Source organism: Scyliorhinus canicula, chromosome 14 (assembly GCF_902713615.1).
Source record: "Scyliorhinus canicula chromosome 14, sScyCan1.1, whole genome shotgun sequence".
NCBI lineage: Eukaryota > Metazoa > Chordata > Chondrichthyes > Carcharhiniformes > Scyliorhinidae > Scyliorhinus > Scyliorhinus canicula.
The window spans coordinates 143,280,545-143,299,410 of NC_052159.1; the positions used below are offsets into that span (position 1 = coordinate 143,280,545).

Sequence of the window (18,866 nt, forward strand, 5' to 3'; positions counted from 1 at the left end):
TCCATTGGGAGAGAATTGGTTCCGATGCCAAAATCGCGGTGGGAGCCGATTTGACGCCAAATCGCCATTCTTCATCACCTCGAGAGCGGCGTCAATGCGGTCCGGAAAGTACGTACAGTAAACGTCGTTTGCATATCATTTGCATATCCGGGCCTTCTACGATTCTCCATCTCCAATGGGCTGAATTCCAGATGGCACGGTTCACTTGTGCTTTTAAAAATCGTGAAACTGGCGTTGTGGCTGATGAGGGAGAAGGAGGAGATAGGACTCAGAGAACCATGACTGTGGGCTTCCAGGCCGGACACTGGCCGGGCTGGCTGAGGGAGGGGGCCCTACCAGGGCCAAGGGAGGGAGGGGTGATGTGGGAATGGGCCGTGTGGCCGGGGCAACCCCCCATGGGACCGCAGCAGTGCTCAGGCACGGTCACAATTTTGCGGCCTGCAAGGCAGCCACCTTACTGCACACGCCACTGACTACCCACTTGGCCCCTGGGTCTGCAAAGTGACACCGACCATATGGGTGCCCCCATCCCACTCCCACGTACCACCCAACCGGCCGCCACCCGCCTGTGGGGCACCAGGTGGCCCACCCAGGGCAACACCACAGTAGCCCTTATGGGGGCACCGGGTGGGGGTCCCAGAGCGTACCGCTGGTAAGGGCAGTGCCATCCGATGGGACATCTGGCAGCAGGGACAGCGCCAGGGCCAGAGGCCCCCAGGGTGCCGGGCAATGACGTGACCAGGGGTGCAGAGATGGAGGGTGTGGGCATGGGGGGAGCAGAGCCCGCAGTGCAAACTGGGACAACCATGGGAGTATGCCCCATGCTAACATGTCGGCCTTTCACCCCTTGCAGACAATGGATATTGGAATTCAATCAGCAATGGTGCCCATCCTGCTAATCGCCGCATCCTGGGGGTGCCCTGTGGCTGTACGAGCTGGAGCTGCTCGAGGAGGAGGAAGCTGCAGTAGCAGAGCATGCCCTAAAGGAACAGGAGGAAGCCACCCATGGTGGAGAGCTGGCTGGCCAACAGGCTGAGGAGGAAGTGCAAAGGAGGAGCTGCATGAGGCCTTGTATGTACCAGCAGCGGCTGTCATTCGAGGACCTGCCGGACCGGGCATGCAGTCGGAAACTCCGGCTGAGCAGGGAGACAGTGCAACATATCTACCAGATCATGGCTGAACTGGCACCGTGGGGAATGGGGGAGGACACCCGCTCTCGTTGACCGTTGAGATGATGGTCGCCCTTAACGTTTATGCCATGGTGTCCTTCCAGGCGCCAACTGGGGACCTGTCTGAGATCTCACAGGGCTCGGGGCACATGTGGATCTGCATCTTCACGGAGATCCTATATACCCAGTCGGCACAATATATCCATTTCAATGTGGGCTGAGCCCACCAGGGGTGGACAGGATGTATGTCCCCTTAGAGCACCTGCAGATGAGAGGCTGCTCTACACAAACTGAAAGGGGTTCCAGTCGATGGACATGCAACTGATATGTGACCATCAGCTGTGCATCATACATGCCCTCGCCCAATACCCAGACAGTGTGCACGACACCTTGATCCTTGCTCACTCGACGATTCCTGACATGTTCGAGATGCCACCACCCCCCCCCCCCCCCCCCTCCCCCGCTGGGGTGTTGGCTCCTGGGCAATAGGGGTTATCCATTGCTGTCGTGACTGATGACGCCTATCCAGTGGCGTGATCGAGTGGTGCTTCAGCCTCCCGAAGATGCAGTTCAGGTGCCTGGACCGCATCGGGGGGGGCCCTCCAGTATGACGGTGAGAGGATCGCCTGTGACGTGGCGGCCTGCTGCATCCTCCACAGCATCGTGCAGCAGAGGGGCACTCCCTGGGAGGGCAGTGAAGCGGGTTGTAATGGATGCGCACAGGGCAAGTCATAACATTCAAGGCTGCGGACCAATGCTGGCAAATGGGATTAAGTACTTTTCATGTGACGGTACAGACTCGATGGCCCGAAGGGTCTCTTGTGCGCTGTATTATTCTTTGATTCTAACACCTAGCCTGTCCAGCAGGAGGGGGCTCAAGCTACTCATCTGACCCTATAAGGGAACCTGAAACTAACCTCCTAGGCATTGCGGCTTGGTCCCGCACATTGAGGTCGTGTTGCCTGTCGGGACTCAGGTAGATCCCGTGAGGCATAGTGCTGGCCGGGATGCCTGCATTTACCGGCCACATTACGCTTCTGGTCGGGCGCGACGTGGCCGGTAGATCACATCCAAGGCCTTTCAACTTGGAAAGGGCAAAACTGTGAGACAATTTTACTGAAATAGTATAATTTGTAACTGTATAAAAAGGTTATATTTAAATTTACTTTCACGCAGCGAGTTATCAGCGTTGTACAAGAAAGTGTTAGTGGACTGGCTACATGATCAGAGCAATGTTTGGTATGTGGAAACAGGATGGGTGCAGGATATTGTTATGTGCTGAATTGAAGAGCACAACTGGACATCTTGATCCCCAATCTAAGCAAGAGGTAGCAACACATGCAGCACGTGGAATAAACATTTGTATGCAAGAAATAGTTGAATGCTACAATGAGGTGCAGTTTGGATCTTTTTGCATGAATGAGGATGTGCTCAATGACCTTCCTAGTCTGTGATTCTCCATAATCTTGTGAATAGCAATATGGAACCTTTGGGTATAAATCAGACCTCACTGCATTTGTTTTATGGCAAAAACTGTGCAACATGGGTTACTTTTGAGGACCAATGTCATATGCACCGCATCTTAATGAGAATTTGAATGCCTGATGTAAGGCCTCTCCATTGAATTGGGAGCACATCGCGGAGCCAGGCCTTAACTGTAAGGATTCTTCAACCGCTGTCGTGACTTAAGCAACCACCACCAAGAAGTTCATGTTAAAAATGATAATTTGAAAGAGGTTTCTGTGAAGGAAGCCAGTAGAATTAGGAGTGACCCATTAACTCCATAGTTCCCAGTGTGCCTCCCACCTCCAAACTAGTGGCTCAAAATTCATCTCTTTATTGTGTGTCTGTGGCCTCATGACAATTTTCAGTCCATTTCTGAACATGATATCTATGCTGTGACTTTCAATCTGAGGTGCAGGTGGTCTAAGTGGGACGACAGATTTATGTATGGTGTGATTTTCCAGTCATGCCAACCCGAGACCGAGAATCCCTATCCGAGGTCAACGGACCTTTAAATGGTCTGACAAATTGTCGGGCCCGCTTTCGACGATTCCCGCTTAAAGATTCCCGGCTTAAAGATTTACCCCGTAGATCCAAGTCAATGGGAGTTAGTGGAAGCAGATACGATAGTGACTTTTAAGGCGCGCTTTGATACATACATGAATAGGATGAGAATAGAGGGATACGGTCCCCGGGGTGGGTAGGGGTTTTTAGTTCAGATGGGCAGCATGGTCAGTGCATGCTTGGAGGGATGAAGGGCCTGTTCCTGTGCTGTAATTTTCTTTGTTCTTTGTAATACTGGAAGTGGCCCGAGAGATTGAATGCTCACATTTTTATTGCCCTCAAGTTAGGGATCCTCAGTCCAGTTGGTTGCAATCTGACCACCATCCTGGCTTAAGCTATCCTAATAAGGATATCCTTGCCTGTATTGCTCAGTGTCATTTCATGTTATGCACATCCACAGAAAGCGATGGAGAAGTCAGATATATCAGCATAACATTTCCACAAAGGTGCGTTGGCTTAACCAACGCAAGTCGCCTGAAATCAGTTAGACCCACAAAAGATTGTGAAATCTTTTGCACAAATACACTCAAGTGTAAGTTAAATTTCACAATCTTTAATGTTGGTTTAAAAAAAAATCACATTTGGTAATTGGCCATTCCCCAAATCAATGTAAATAAGCATGGCACGTTTCTGACAGTTAAGCACAAGTTAACCTTTCACGATATTTATTGCTGTTTCTTTTTAATCACTTGGGGAGTGGGGAGGGGTGGTGTTTGGGGTGGGAAGGGAATGTTTGGGGTCGCCCGTTGGGAAGGATGTTGGCGGAGTGGAGGGATTTAGGAATTAATCTTTAGTTCTATAAATGTCAACTTTACAATGAAACAAATCACACACAAACCAAAGACAAAAGTATTGACAGAATTGTTTCAAAAGTGGGAGAATGCACGATAAAGAGTTGAAGAAGATTCGACCATTTAAACATATTTTGAAACCCCTGCAGTTATTTTCCAGACTACTTAACCTAATATTTAAACCTCTTTAATGCTTCAACTAAGGGGAACAGCTTCTCCCTATCCACCCTGTCCATGCTCCTCAGATGAGAGACTGTAACATTTTATTTAAAGGAAACCCTGCCATTGAATTTTGTTAGGGTTTCCAAGATCCCTGGAAAATGCTGGGCTGATTACAACCTCCTCATTAATATCCAGCCAGTTTCATTTCTCTTTTCTGTACTACCTGGACCTTTCCTTGGATTACCACCTTGCCATGGTGGAGAGGATTGAATGCTCCATTGATCCCGAGAGCAATGCCACCAGGAGTCTTAAACTCCTGTCAGGGTCACCCATGATGGTAAGGTCAGAGGGCAGGAACCAGATAAAGTGCAATCCAAAACAAGCTCACAACAGCGGATCAGGTGGGAAATACTGGGATGGTGTCAATGTCTGCTGTGGTGGATGAAGGCTGCACAACAGGAAGTTCCTCAGTCGCCGAGGTTCCATCACCACACGACCTGCGTCTACCCCCTGTCAGAAACCGTGTGTCGGCTGATGTGCAATGGCATACCCACGTTAAAAGGTGTCCCGCACCAGGACCGTGAGATCTGGAAGTCCCCAGTTCAAACCAGAATTTAGGGGGTGGAGTTTGGTTCAGCCATTTGCTCCTGGATTAGGAACAGGAGAGCATTTTGCAGCTTTCTTTGAGGCTGAGCAGCCCTCTTCAGGATCCACTCTGTTCACCCCTCATGGGGAAAGGGCGAGAGAAGATGCCCCCAAAAGCAGTCTGTTCTGTCTCCAACCTGGCTGGCAAACCACATCCAGCAATCTCCTCTATCTACGGTCAGAAATTCAAAGTTAAACTCAATTTCATAAATGGAATGTACAAACCCTCGTGGATAATCATCAAAAAGATCGACCTCAATGGTGAACTGCATTTGTGGCCCGTGAACGTGGACACTTCAACATTGAAGCCCTGCAAGAAACCCACAAGAGCAGACGAAGGGCAGTTGAGGGAGGATGGCGGGATTACACCTTCTTCTGGAGAGGAAAACCCAAAGATCAGCCTGGGACGTTTCATCATCAAGAACAAACTCGTCAACCAAGTCTCTTCCTGCCGGTATCAACGAGCACCTCATGACCCTCCATCTGCAACTTGCCAAGAGCCAGCAGGAAACTACCGTGAGTGTCTGTGGCCCAACCCTTGATGTCAATGAGGGATCCAAAGAAGGCTTCCACTCTTCCCTGGACATCATACTCTCCAACACGCCTAAGGAAGATAAGATCAGCTTCTTTGGGAAATTCAATGCCAAGGTTGGAAACGACTCCCAAACTCTGGAGAGGAACTATTGGAAAGTAAGCAGTTGGGAATTGCAACGCCAACTGGGTTTTGCCCACTCACCAAATGCTCAGAACACCAACTTGTCATCACGAACACACTGTTCCCCCAAAAAGAGAAGTTCAAGACTTCCTGGAGACTTCCTAGAGACACCAAAACACTGGCACATGATCAACTTCTTCATCATCCGATCCCAAGAGCAAAAGGATGCCCTTGCCACCAAAGCGCTGGACAGACTACTGGCTCATTCCCTCCTCTATGTCCATGAAACTCCACCAGAAGCAGAGGAAGATGAAGGAACAGTTCAGGAAAAAGATCAACGTTGAGCGGTTTCAAGAGCCAAGCATGATCGTGAACTTCCAACAATGGCTTCTCCAAAATCTCCATTCTAATGGAATGGAAGAAAACTGGAAAGAGCTGAAGACAAGCCATCATCTCAAGCTGTGAAGGAACCATTGGTTACAAGACTAGGAAACACCAAGACTGGTTCGACGCAAAGGACCACACCATCCAAGACCCCATCGGCAAGAAGAAGAAAGCTCTCTACACCTGGAAAATGACATAACTAGCAAGACAAAGAGATGAGCTCAATCAGCCAAGGCAGAGATATAAAAGAGAACCCGGGAAATCAAGAAACAATGGTGGACTGAGAAAACTAAGGAGCTACAACTCCTCATCGACAAGCACAAAACCTGGGGCATCTTCAGTGCCAACGAGGCAATAGATGGGCCCAACACCCCAGCATTCAAACTGATGCAGAGTAAGGATTGAACCCTCTTGAGAGACAGATAAAACATCTGCCTTTGGTGGATAGAACACTTCAAAGAGCTCATAAACCCTGATACAATTATAGATGAAGACATGTTTGAAGAAATGCCCCAACTCCCCATCGAAGAGGACTCCCACCCAGCATGGTAAAGTTGAAGCTGCTATTAAACAATGAATGGAAAAGCTGCAGGAATGGACGAGATTCCAGGGGTGGTCTTCAAACTTGGAGGAGGTCACCCGTCACCTCCATCAGCTGTTCTTGAAAATCTGGAACAGAGAAGCAATTCCTGTCGACCTCAGGGGTGCCGTCATCGTCACCATCTTGAAGAAAGGAGACAAAATGGACTGTGGCAACTACTGAGGAAGCTCCCTTCGCTCCATCACTGGGAAGATCATTGCCCAAATCCTCAAGAGCCAAATTTTCCTTGTCTCTGCAGAAATCCTACTGGAAAGCCAGTCTGGCATCCAATCAAACCATGGAACAGCGGACATGATTTTTACTGCTCGGTAACATCAAGAGAAATGCCAGGAGTAGCATCAACTACTCAACATTGCCTTCATCGATCTGACTAAGGCTTTTGGCTCAGTCAATTGGGAAGTGCTATGGATGACCCTGTCAAAGTTCGGCTGTTCAGAGAATTGCATTAACATCCTTCAACTCCTCCATGACAAGATGTTGCCGACATTCCTCACCGACTGGAAATAAGATAGTAATCTTCGCGATCAAAACTGTACTCAAGCAGGGATGTGCCATCGCCCCACCCTTTTCTCCATCTTCGTCACCGCCATCCTCCACCTTGTCAAGAGCAAACTTCCTAGTGGAATGGATATTGTCAACCAGTTGAAATCTAAGAAGAAAACGACATTGACATCGCTCGTGGAGCTTTAGTATATGGATGTTATCGCTGTCTCCACTCTCAGAAGAAAATCTCCGAGCCATGCTTGACAGCTTCGCGGAAGCATTCCAAAAAATCAGTCTCAACCTCAAGCAGACTCAAGTCCTTTATCAACCTGCCCCAGGACAAGATCCGGACTCTCCCTCCATCAAGATGAATAGAAAAACTCTACCAAATGTGGAACATTTCCCCCACCTCTTATCTAAGGCTGACATCTATGTGGAGATCCAACATTGTATCCAATCCACGAGTGACTCCTTCACATCCCTAAGGATGAGAATCTTTGGTGACCATGATATCCATGCTGACGTTAAGACCCTCATGTACAGGCAGTCATCATCCCAACTTTATTATCCGGTTCAGAATTCTGAACTACGTACAGACACCACGTCAAGCCCCAGGAGAGGTATAATCAATGCTATTGAAGATGGATTCTCCGCATCAACTGGGAGAACAAGCATACTGACATCAGAGTCCTTTAAGGAGCCAAGAGCACCAGCATTGAGGCCATGATCATCTGAAATCAGCTCCGCTGGACTGGCTGTGTGCTTAGGATGTCAGAGTCCTGACTGCCAAAGCAAACCTTCTTCGCTTAGCTCAAGGAAGGCTCCCAAACTAGAGGAGGACAAAAGAAACACTTCAAAGACACCCTGAATGTTCACCTCAAGAAATGCAACATAGACATCAACACCTGGGGGAACCATTGTTTTGAAGAGACCTAATTGGAGGAACCTCCTGTTTGAAGGGACACATTTCTTCCAGGACACCCGATGGCAAAAGGAAGCCCAGAAAAGCAGCCTAGGAAAGGAATAACAGTGATCTAGAGTCCAAAGAACAATCCCACCTGCCAAGTGTGCGGTCGAAGATCTGGCTCATCAGCCATGCAGTGACCCACAGAACCCATGACCAGTAACAGAGTTCCTTTAGGGGGACAATCATACTTGTTAGCGGGTGATTGCCAAAGAAGGCTACCCTGAGCAATTGAATGTCTCCCTTTTTTGTCTTGGCAATCATAACCAGATACGATATTCAACGTTTATAAACATCTACAAATTGAAACACTTTGCATTGAGTTTCTGAATCTGGATCATTAAATCCAAATTAGATCCCTGTCACTATTCCCTTCACTCCTCATCTGGCATAACCCCTCTCATAAATACTCTTTGCTTGCTACCTTATCATTAGTTTATCATCCAATTTGGAGGTTTACTTTGAATTCCTACTGAAGTATTTCATACAGGAAGCAGTGTTGTAATGGTATTGTCAGGCACCCAGGGTAATGCTCAAATGTTCGATTCTCACCTCGCAGATGGTAACATTGGAATTGGATAAAAATCTTGAATGAAAAGTCTAACGATGACTATGAAATCATTGTCGATTGTTGTAAAAGCCCACCTGGTTCATCATTGTTTTATAGGGAAGGGAATCTTCCAATCCTTTTCTTTCATAAATTTAGAGTACCCAATTATTTTTTTCCAATTTAGGGACAATTTAGCGTAGCCAATCCACCTACCCTGCACATCTTTGGGTTGTGGGGGCGAAACCCACCCAGACACGGGGAGAATGTGCAAACTCCACACGGACACTGACCCAGTGCCGGGATCGAACCAGGGACCTCGGCGCCGTGAGGCAGCAATGCTAACCACTGCGCCACTGTGCTACCCTCTGAAATCTTCCAATCCTATCTGGTCTGCTCTACATGTGACCCCAGATCTATAGCAATGTGGTTGACTCTTAAATGCCTTCTGAAATAGCACTCAGTTCAAGGGCAATTAGGATTGGCAATAAATGCTGGCCCAGTCAGAGACACCCACATCCTCTGAATAAATTTTTTAAAAATGGAACTTTGTCACAAGCCTTTTAGAAGTCAAGGTAGATCATAATGTATATTAATGATTTGGACGAGGGAACAAAATGACCCATCTCAAAGTTGGGTGGGAGGGTGAACTGTGACGAGGATGCAGGGATCCTACAGCATGATATGGACAGGTTGGGTGAGCGGGCAAATCAATGGATAAATATGAGGTTATTCACTTTGGAAGCAAAAACAAGAAGGCAGATTGCTACCTAAATGGCTGTAATTTGGAAGAGGTGGGTATGCAACGGGACCTCGGTGCCTTTGTGCACCAGTCGCTGAAGCTAAGCATGCAGCTGCAGCAGCCGATAAAGAAGGCAAATCGTATGTTCGTTTTCATTGCGAGGGGTTTCGAGTACAGGAACAGGGATGTGTTGTTGCAATTATACAGGACCTTAGTGAGGCCGTACCTAGAATATTAACAATAATAATAATAATCACTTATTGTCACAAGTAGGCTTCAATGAAGTTACTGTGAAAAGCCCCGAGTCGCTACATTCCGGTGCCTGTTTGGGGAGGCCGGTACGGGAATATTGTGTGCAGTTTTGGTCTCCTTTTCTGAGGAAGGATGTTCTTGCTCTCGAGGGTGTGCAGTGAAGATTTACCTGACTGATTTCAGGGATGGTGGGACTGACGTATGAGGAGAAATTGACTAGGTTAGGATTGTTTTCGCTGGAGTTCAGACGGAAGAGGCTGGACTTATAAAATTCTAACAGGACTAGATAGGGTGGATGCAGGGAGGATGTTCCCAATAGTCGGTGTGTCCAGCACCAGGAGTCACAGTCTGAGGATTTGGAGTAAACCATTTAGAGCAGATATGAGGAGACATTTCTTCAGCCAAAGCGTGTTGAGTCTGTGGGGTTCATTAACACAGGAAATAGTGGAGGCAAAGACATTGAATACATTCACAAGGCGGTTAGATATGGCACTTGAGCTGAATGGGATCAAGGGTTATGGGGAGAAAGCAGGATTAGGCTATTGAGTTGGATGATCAGCCATGATCATGACAAATGGAGGAGCAGGCTTGAAGGGCCGAATGGCCTCCTCCTGCTCCTATCTTCTATGTTTCTTCAACATGAAGACTTGCATTCTCCCTTGCTGTTTTGATCAGGTCATTGATCCAGGTCCCGAGGCTGGTACCATGAAGTGTTGGCTGCCTTTGCAATCCCTCTTCCGTTGAAGCTTCTGTCTTGCTCTCTTTGTTTGTCTGATGGAAAGAGGATGTGCTGTTACGTCCTCAATTGGAATCTGCACAAACCTATCCAAAACCTTGGGCGCGTGCTTCTGATTCATGTTGCCGCTTGAGATTTTTCCAGTAAATGCAGAGGCCAACATTGGTGATGTGAATCTAACCACTTTGAAAAATGATGGGTTGCAATTAGCCCCCATGCAAACCTGGCAGAAGCCCACCCTGCAAGTAACTCTCCACCTGCAAGTCATTGACACACAAATCTTAAAAGACATTTTGCCTCCGCTGCCCATCCGAAACCCATTGAGAGTTCAACTGTTATATTCTATTTGGTGTTCGAACAATGCTCAAATTGAATGGTCATTCTTAGCAAGCCAACTGTGAATGAAGCTGTAGCCTTGCACACTGCAACATGAAACACCAGCTACTTGTTCTCAGCATCATCTACACGAGAGGACTGCTTTGCGTGATTGGACAGCGACTACACACATCAGTTTGACAACTGTCTGAGAACTCCTGCTACTTTCAGTTCTGAGGCAACATGGATAAAATATTCTCAAGCGGATACTCTATCAAGCATCTCGACTTTGTAGGCTGTACGTACCCAATGCAATCTGTGTCTCATTACTTAAAATTAGGTTTTGTCCGTACATCACATAAAGATGTATATGGGGTACACAGTGCAGAGAAAGGCTGTCGGGCACAGCTGACATTTCTGCTCTGCACATGTCGCCTCTTTACCTGACACTATCAGCAGAGCGCTCTATTCCTTTCTCCCTTATATGTTTATTTAGCATCACAAGTGTGCCTATGCTATTTTCCTCAATTACTCCACATTCTAACCATTCGAGATGTTTCTCCTGGATTCAATACGAGATTTCTTAGTGACTATCAAATATCGAGGAGGTAGTCTTGTGGCGCAGTGCGTAACAGCTCAGCCTCGGAGCCAGAAGCCCTGGGTTCAAGTCCCACCCAAGGCCTCGATGGCCAGGGAAGGTGCATTCATAACATGTCACTTGAGCTGCAAATCTTTCCAAGCATGTCAATGGCTGATGGTAAGAGCGGGAGGGACTCTTAATCAGCCATGAGTGGCGACCCTCAAGCCATAAGCCCCTTGCTACAGATTAACGACCTATTCCGGGAATTACCATGGAAGTAGACAAAAGTCTGCCTCAGTGCACCACTAGGTGTGGGAAGAAAATTGGGGTGGCATCTTACATCGATAGGAGGTTATTTTCTCTGCCTGCAAATGGAATCATTTGGCCTCTACCTCTCCTGTCAATCTCTTGCGTAATCTTAAGGACCACTATCAGGTCACCCCCTCAGCCTTCTGTCTTCTGGGGGAAAAGAGCTCCACAGGCTGCTCATTTTGTTTCTGATCGTTATAATCACTTATCCCTTGTATCATTCTTAAAAAGGAAAAATTAAACGCAGGAGGCAATGAATTTATGTAATTTGTGTTGAAAGTGTACTGGAGATAAAGATCCCAAGAAGTGAGGATGACAGAAAATAAAGCATTGAACAGTGCAAGCAAGTTACATTTGCAACATGACCTTTTTTTTATTTTCAGTGATTCAGACCCATGAACCGCAAAAGTGAAATGACGTTGGTAATAACATTCTTTGTTGGTCTTGGTCAAGTTAAGCTACCATTCGAGGTACAGTGTAACCCATCCAAAAGGGGAAGAAAACAAGTTTATTGCATAAAATCATCAATACATTCCTACATTAAAATGGCAATAATGTATTATATTTTATAAGCAATATTTAGTAAAATGCAATTGTAATTGGCTTAATGTATTTGGCATTTCTGTAATACCCCTTGTACAGCATTATTATATGAATCTGTGATAAGTAGTACTGTAAAACCTCTATAAAAATTGTTGTTGAGTTTCCATTAAAAAGTGCACCTTTTTCTCAATACTAATATTAATAAAACATTTCAAAACGTTCACCTATTATTCTAAAAAAAATCATCTCAAACTGTCGCATACATGGTCATTGCTGGGTTTAAGTGCAATGTGCTTCATCACAACTGATCGGAAAAATAATTTACGAATAATAAATTAAATTAATAAAAAATAACAACAGGATCGCCAGTGATTAATTTCCTTCTGTCCAAATGCTGTGAAACTCCATTAGTGTCACCTTTTGAGGGCTTTATGATGTGAATTATGGCACAAGAAAAGATGTTTGCGTTCGACTTTCACAGACATGGTGGCCAGAGAGGTATTGTGATAAACAGAAAGAAAATATTGCTGCAGTGCTCAATGGCAGTGGCCTGACACCAAATTTGCAATCCAGACTTAACAGTTACTTCATTTCAAATGGCTTTCAGAAACTATACCCGTCTAACAAAACTGTAATAGACCAATTATTAAAAGCATATTGACTTTAATAGTCAATATTCCAGCATACTTCTTTTTCTTTTAATTTAGAGTACCCAATTATCTTTTACAATTAAGGGGCAATTTAGTGTGACCAATCCAGCTACCCGTACATCTTTTTGGATTGTGGGGGTGAGACCCACGCAGGCACGGGGAGAGTGTGCAAACTCCACACGGAGAGTGACCCAGGGCCGGGACTGAACCGGGGTCTCGGAGCCGTGAGACAGCAGTGCTAACCACTGCGCCACCATGCCAGCTTTTCCAGTACACTTCTAAATATGATTGTATTTAAATGGCTGCTGAAATTTGCAGTTTATATTTGTACTTTACAAATGTTTCCAATACTCCTAGTTCGACGAACGGAACACCAGTCAGTCGGGACAAAGATCGAAAGAAATGCAAGATAGTTTGAATGATATCAAAAGAGGGAAGTAAAGGTTTACATTTTACATCTTCATTACTCATAATGGAGAGAGTAGCAGAACCAATTCAGAAATAGTGTACCTGGAACAGACGTCCCAATAAAAACAGAAATGCTGGAAGTCGCTTGAGCTAGTGTTCTCTCTATCAGTTGCCGGACAACGTCATAGATTCAGTGTTCAGAATTCAGCACTTTTCTCTTTACCATATTGGAGCCGTTTCAGTAATGAATAAATTGCAGTATTTATTGAAAACGATTGAATCATAAAAGTTACAGTGCAGAAAGAGGCCATTCGGCCCATCGAGTCTGCACCGGCCCCTGGAAAGAGCACCCCACTTAAGTCTACACCTCCAAAATATCCCCATAACCCCACCTAACCTTTTTTGGACATGAAGGGCAATTTAGCATTGGCCAATCCACCTAATCTGCACATCTTTGGACTGTGGGAGGAAACCGGAGCACCTGAAGGAAACCCACACAGACGCGGGGAGAACGTGCAGACAGTGGCCCAAGCCGGGAATCGAACCTGGGCCTCTGGAGCTGTGAAACAACAGTACTAACCACTGTGCTCCCGTGCCACCCACTTGCTGCGGTCAAAGTTTGGAATTGGCTTTCTTTATCATGTTTGAAAGCACTTCATTGTACAAGCGACTTGAAATGATGAAAATTCCCCCGCAGTGGGTTCAGTCAATAAGTTGCAGAACCATAAAGGCCAAACGGGTCAGCTGAACCGGCAGCAGAAGTGGGACAAATGAAGTAAAAGGCTCCGAGTGAAGTGCTGGGAGTTTGGGCCTGTGTCTTTGGGGGAAATGGGTGGACGTGTAGACTTGGGGCTAGAGCATTAGAAAGTGTCGTAAATGGGGTAGAAGAGGAATGGGATCTGGGAGTAGAGAAATAAAAATGACTACACGTAGATTAACAGGCCGATAAAAAAGTACTGTACTCACAAGTACAGGGGCTTATTTCAAGGGGGACAAAATTAAAAAGTTGTATGGTGTCTTGGTTAGACCACACTTGGACTGCATTAAACACTTCTGGTCTCCATATTATAGATAGGGCCCGGAGGCACTGGAGAAGACATTAAAAGGTTAACAAGTATTACACCAGAAGTTCTAGCCAACAGGAAAGATTGAACAGACTAGGCTTCTTGTATCCATAATAGAGAATACCGTGTCACCATTGCAGAGCTCGTGGGAAAAATTAAAAGGGGCTGATAGGTTGGATGTAGAGAAGATGTTTCCACTTACAAGAGGGTCCAGAACGAGGGGCCATATATAGGTGGGAGTAACTCCAATTCTCTATGACTTTGATGGGGATAGTTCCGGTACTCTGGATTGCTCGCCCATGGTAGGTTGTACCTGCTCGTAGTTTCACCAGAAACAATACATCTGCATTGGCTAAATTTACATTTGCACAGGAGTCATATTGGCTTGGAGGTCTGCGAAGACCAAGTTCCCAGCCGAATGTGATGCACAAACTCTAGCAAAACAATTGGACAGCGCTGCAAGATTGATCCTCCAATTAGGCTCAGGAACGATAAGAGGGGTGTAGAGATAGAATTCCAGAGCTCGAGGTCTAGACAACCGAAGACACGGCCACCAAGGGTGGAGTAATTACAATCAAAGAAATGAAGTGGGCGCCCGAATTCTACGTGCTGCTCACTTTGTTTGCAACAGGTGCAGGCTCTCAGCAATCGTGGCCCTACACCCAAAAGTCAGCTAAAACCAATTTCTAGCCCCAATTTCTTTAAGAAATATCTGAAAGCAACTCATCAAAAAATTGCAATACTTTCCAAAGTATAAGGCAATCATCACACCAATGCTTGCCACAGTGCCAAATGTATTCATTGCTTTTTGTATAAGTTGGAATAAGTATTCATCACATTTGTGAGTTAAAGAATTGAATTGTAAACATCCAATGATGTCAAGGCTAGAATGTAAACAATGCTAAATAACTGTGGGCCCTGCCAGTGGTTTCAACCTTGTATGTGGTTGTTCTGCCCCGTGATGAAATGAGGAGATGTGTAAAACATGCCAAAGATGTAAATCCCCATATTATCCTCAAGCTCAGACAACCTCCAACTCACTGTACTGATAAAAAGAAAAACACTATGTGGGAAAAATACTTTTGTGGGCAGCACGGTAGCACAAGTGACTAACACTGTGGCTTCACAGCGCCAGGGTCCCAGGTTCGATTCCCCGCTGGGTCACTGTCTGTGTGGAGTCTGCACGTTCTCCCCGTGTCTGCGTGGGTTTTCTCCGGGTGCTCCGGTTTCCTCCCACAGTCCAAAGACGTGTAGGTTAGGTGGATTGGCCATGCTAAATTGCCCTTAGTGTCCAAAAGGTTCGGGGGGGGAGGGGGGTTGGTTATTGGGTTACGGGGATAGGGTGGAAGTGAGAGCTTAAGTGGGTCGGTGCAGACTCTATGTTCTATGTTCTGCGGATGCTGGAAATCTGAACTAAACAAAAAGAGGAAGTGCCTGGAAAATCTCAGCAGGTCTGGCAGCATCTGTGGAGAGAGAAACAGAGTTAACGTTTCAAGTCCGAAAGTTAACTCTGCTTCTCTGTCCACAAGTACTGCCAGACCTGCTGAGCTTTTCCCAGCACTTTGTTTCTATTTCCAACCCCCTGTCCTTGGCGGTGACATTTCACCTTTAGTGACGTTGTGAACGGACAGTGTAAATACCCAGAAAAGGCACGCATTTCAGAGTGTGATATTAGTTGCCACTAATGATCCAATGGGAAATTCAGGAGAAACATCTTTACCCAGTGAATGGTTAGAGAGTGGGAATCTGCTTCCACAAAGTATAGGTGCGCTGGAATAGAATGGATACTAGCTACAGACGGAAAGGGCAGAAAAGCACATAAAGATAGGGCTAGATGAAGGGTTGGAGGAGGTTCACTTGGAGTATCAATATCAGCATACACCTGTCGAGCCGTTTCTGTGCTGTAGATACTTTGTAATGCTATGTAATGTCATACAGCACTGACTGAGATATTCCTGTATTCAAATCTCTCGCCAACACTCATAAATGAACAAATATGTGGGCAGCACGGTGGCACAGTGGTTAGCACTACTGCCTCACAGCGCCTGGGACCCAGATTTGATTCTAGCCTTCGGTGACTATGTGGAGTTTGCATGTTCTCCCTGTGCCTGTCCGGGTTTCCCCTGGGTGTTCCGGTTTCCTCCCGCAGTCCAAAGATGTTCAGGTTAGGTGGATTGCCCATGCTAAATTGCCCCTTAGTGTCCAAAGATGTGTAGGTTAGGTAGATTGGCCATGATCACTGTGCAGGAGTACAGGGATAGGGCGGGGGAGTGGCCGAGGTAGAGTGCTCTTTTGAAGGGTTGGTACAGACTCGATGGGCCGATTGGTCGAATTTTGCACTGTTGGGATTCCATGAACATTTATATATGTGGTGTATACCTAAAACCATCATCATGTGCTCATCACTTATTCATGAGGCAGTTTTAGCTTCTTATTCCCATCTTGTGGAGATTTTATTAAATGTCATTTGCAACACAACTGGAGTTTTTATAACTGTTGCTTTTAGTTGAGGTACCACAGTTTTGTTGAACAAGTGCTAGCTTGCAACACACACTTAAAATGAAGTGTTCCCAACTCAAGAGGTTAACAGTTTTTTTTTCAAATGCAATTCAACAAAGGCAAAGTTAATTTTGTTCCCTAAATAAAAAAGAAATCCCTTATGGCAAAACACTGATCGTAATACTGATTGTAGTTTGAATCATGAATAATGTAAACCTAACATTAAAAATCTTGAATTTGGTCGAGGGGCATTTTGCACTAATCCGCAGATCTGAGATTATTACAATGCACAGGGCCAAGTTTTAAAAGCACAACAGTTAGTTCACTTATATTACTTATTAACAAAACTTATTTAATTGTGTGTCTCGCCTAGGCTTGAGCATTTTCACTGAAACCAACTGTCGGTGCGAACATCTTGTGACATGTCGAAACCCAGCCAGCTGGGTTTCACGGTGTAACTGCTCCTCCTGCTTAAACAGTCTCTGGGGCAGTGAAGGTCAGTAACAGCCATCTCTCCAACTTCCATCTTTAAGAGAACTGTGTGCAGTAAGGGGCTTTGGGGGTTGAAGAAAACTGGAAATGAAGCAAAACATACAGCAGGTTAACTCACAGGCCACAAAGTTGACAGTTCCAGTTTAAACAGCACGAGTATCATGGAAGTGCATTATATTCATCCGCTGATATTGTGAACAGCCATTTCTGGAATAACATATTGGATTGTGACTTAATTGCATGCCCACTATTGTCCAAATGACTCACTGAAGTCAATTTACTGACAATGGAATAAATTATTTTCAACAACATGGCAGCTCTTCTACTAATTGCTCTTAACGCATCATTCCAATGGTGTAATACTTGAAAATGAAAATGAAATGAAAATCGCTTATTGTCACGAGTAGGCTTCAATGAAGTTACTGTGAAAAGCCCCTAGTCGCCACATTCCGGCGCCTGTCCGGGGAGGCTGGTACGGGAATCGAACCGTGCTGCTGGCCTGCTTGGTCTGCTTTATAAGCCAGCGATTTAGCCTGGTGAGCTAAACCAGCCCCTACTGACACTTGGTCAGTAAGTCAATGACTGCTATGGAAGACTCATCGGTTTCTTGTGGTGCTGCATATGGAAAGTCAAGACTAAGTGTAGCCTTCAGTTAAAATGGGGTTACAGGGTGACGAGTACTGAGATCAGTGTGTGCAGACATAATTCACCATCCTTTGAAGTAATCAGTTAGTCCTTATTTTTGAATTGCCATATGACCGTATTTCTAACCCAAGTGTCGATGTGAGCCTCATGCATAGTAATTATACCCTCCCACGCCCAAATGTTCTGCTGACAGGAGGTTATAATTACATGGCAAGTTTGCACAGGTAGCTGCATTATAATCATGCGCAGGAGAACAATTAAATGGAAAAATTTGACAGGAAGTATGCTCTGACACAACATATTTAACGTTTTCATCACTGATCCACATGCACACACAAACGCACACATGGTTATAAGGGCTGACTGCTGGGGCGTGGTATTCGAGGACATTTGAATCTGGGTTTTGTTTTCAGTTGGCTGCATTTAGAGACACCGCAATTGCAAAGGGCATATGCCTTGCTTATATACAATTGCAGGGTCAGTATTAAGCATATAGTCGTATAAAAATGTACCACACTTAATGCTTAATCTCCAATAATTCTCTTTCTCACCCCCATTACATTTTCTACATTTAATCCTCATTAATCTATATTCCACTCTACCATAACATACTGTGCTTAGCACTCATTAATATACTTTCCATTACATCATTAAATTCTACTCTTAATCCTCATAAACCTACAATCAACAATATCCATTTCATATTATTTTTTCCCTTCTGTTTTAGAAATTACTTATGCAGGCGGATATCCTGTATCGCACTGTTTAATGGAATATTCTGCATTGCTTGTGGTATAGAAATTGATTATTCACTAATAATTGAGCAAACCCGGCATCTGATTACTGCTTGATCATCTCTGCCTCGGGCTGACTAAAAACAATGAGGGGAAACTCAAACTCTCCTCGACACTAATATCATGTATTCAAAAATGAAAACTGAACCGAAACGTGAGTGGACATAATTCAACTCCAGTGAGGAAAGTGCACATGCGCAAAGGTGCATGGAAGTTAGCATCTGGAGATAGAGTGAAAGATTTGATGGACTCCAGTAAACTCTGTCGGATCCTGATACACATGTTAAATAAGGTTACTTTATCCTGGTGGAGCAGAAATGAACTAAACTTCAACTCCCTCTGGACAAGTCACAAAACAGCAGCAACTAG

General features: G+C 45.4%; 1 protein-coding gene across 2 annotated transcripts in view; it reads right to left on the reverse strand.

Moving 5' to 3' along the window:
* Positions 1-16,297: 16,297 nt before the first annotated feature.
* Positions 16,298-18,866, reverse strand: part of slain1a (SLAIN motif family, member 1a) — a 119,321-nt gene continuing 116,752 nt past the window's right edge. For both annotated transcript variants that reach the window (XM_038818960.1, XM_038818959.1), the window contains one exon: positions 16,298-17,139. In XM_038818960.1, coding sequence (XP_038674888.1) covers positions 17,064-17,139 — 76 coding nt within the window. In that variant the 3' untranslated portion in view covers positions 16,298-17,063. The remainder of the gene's footprint in view (positions 17,140-18,866) is intronic.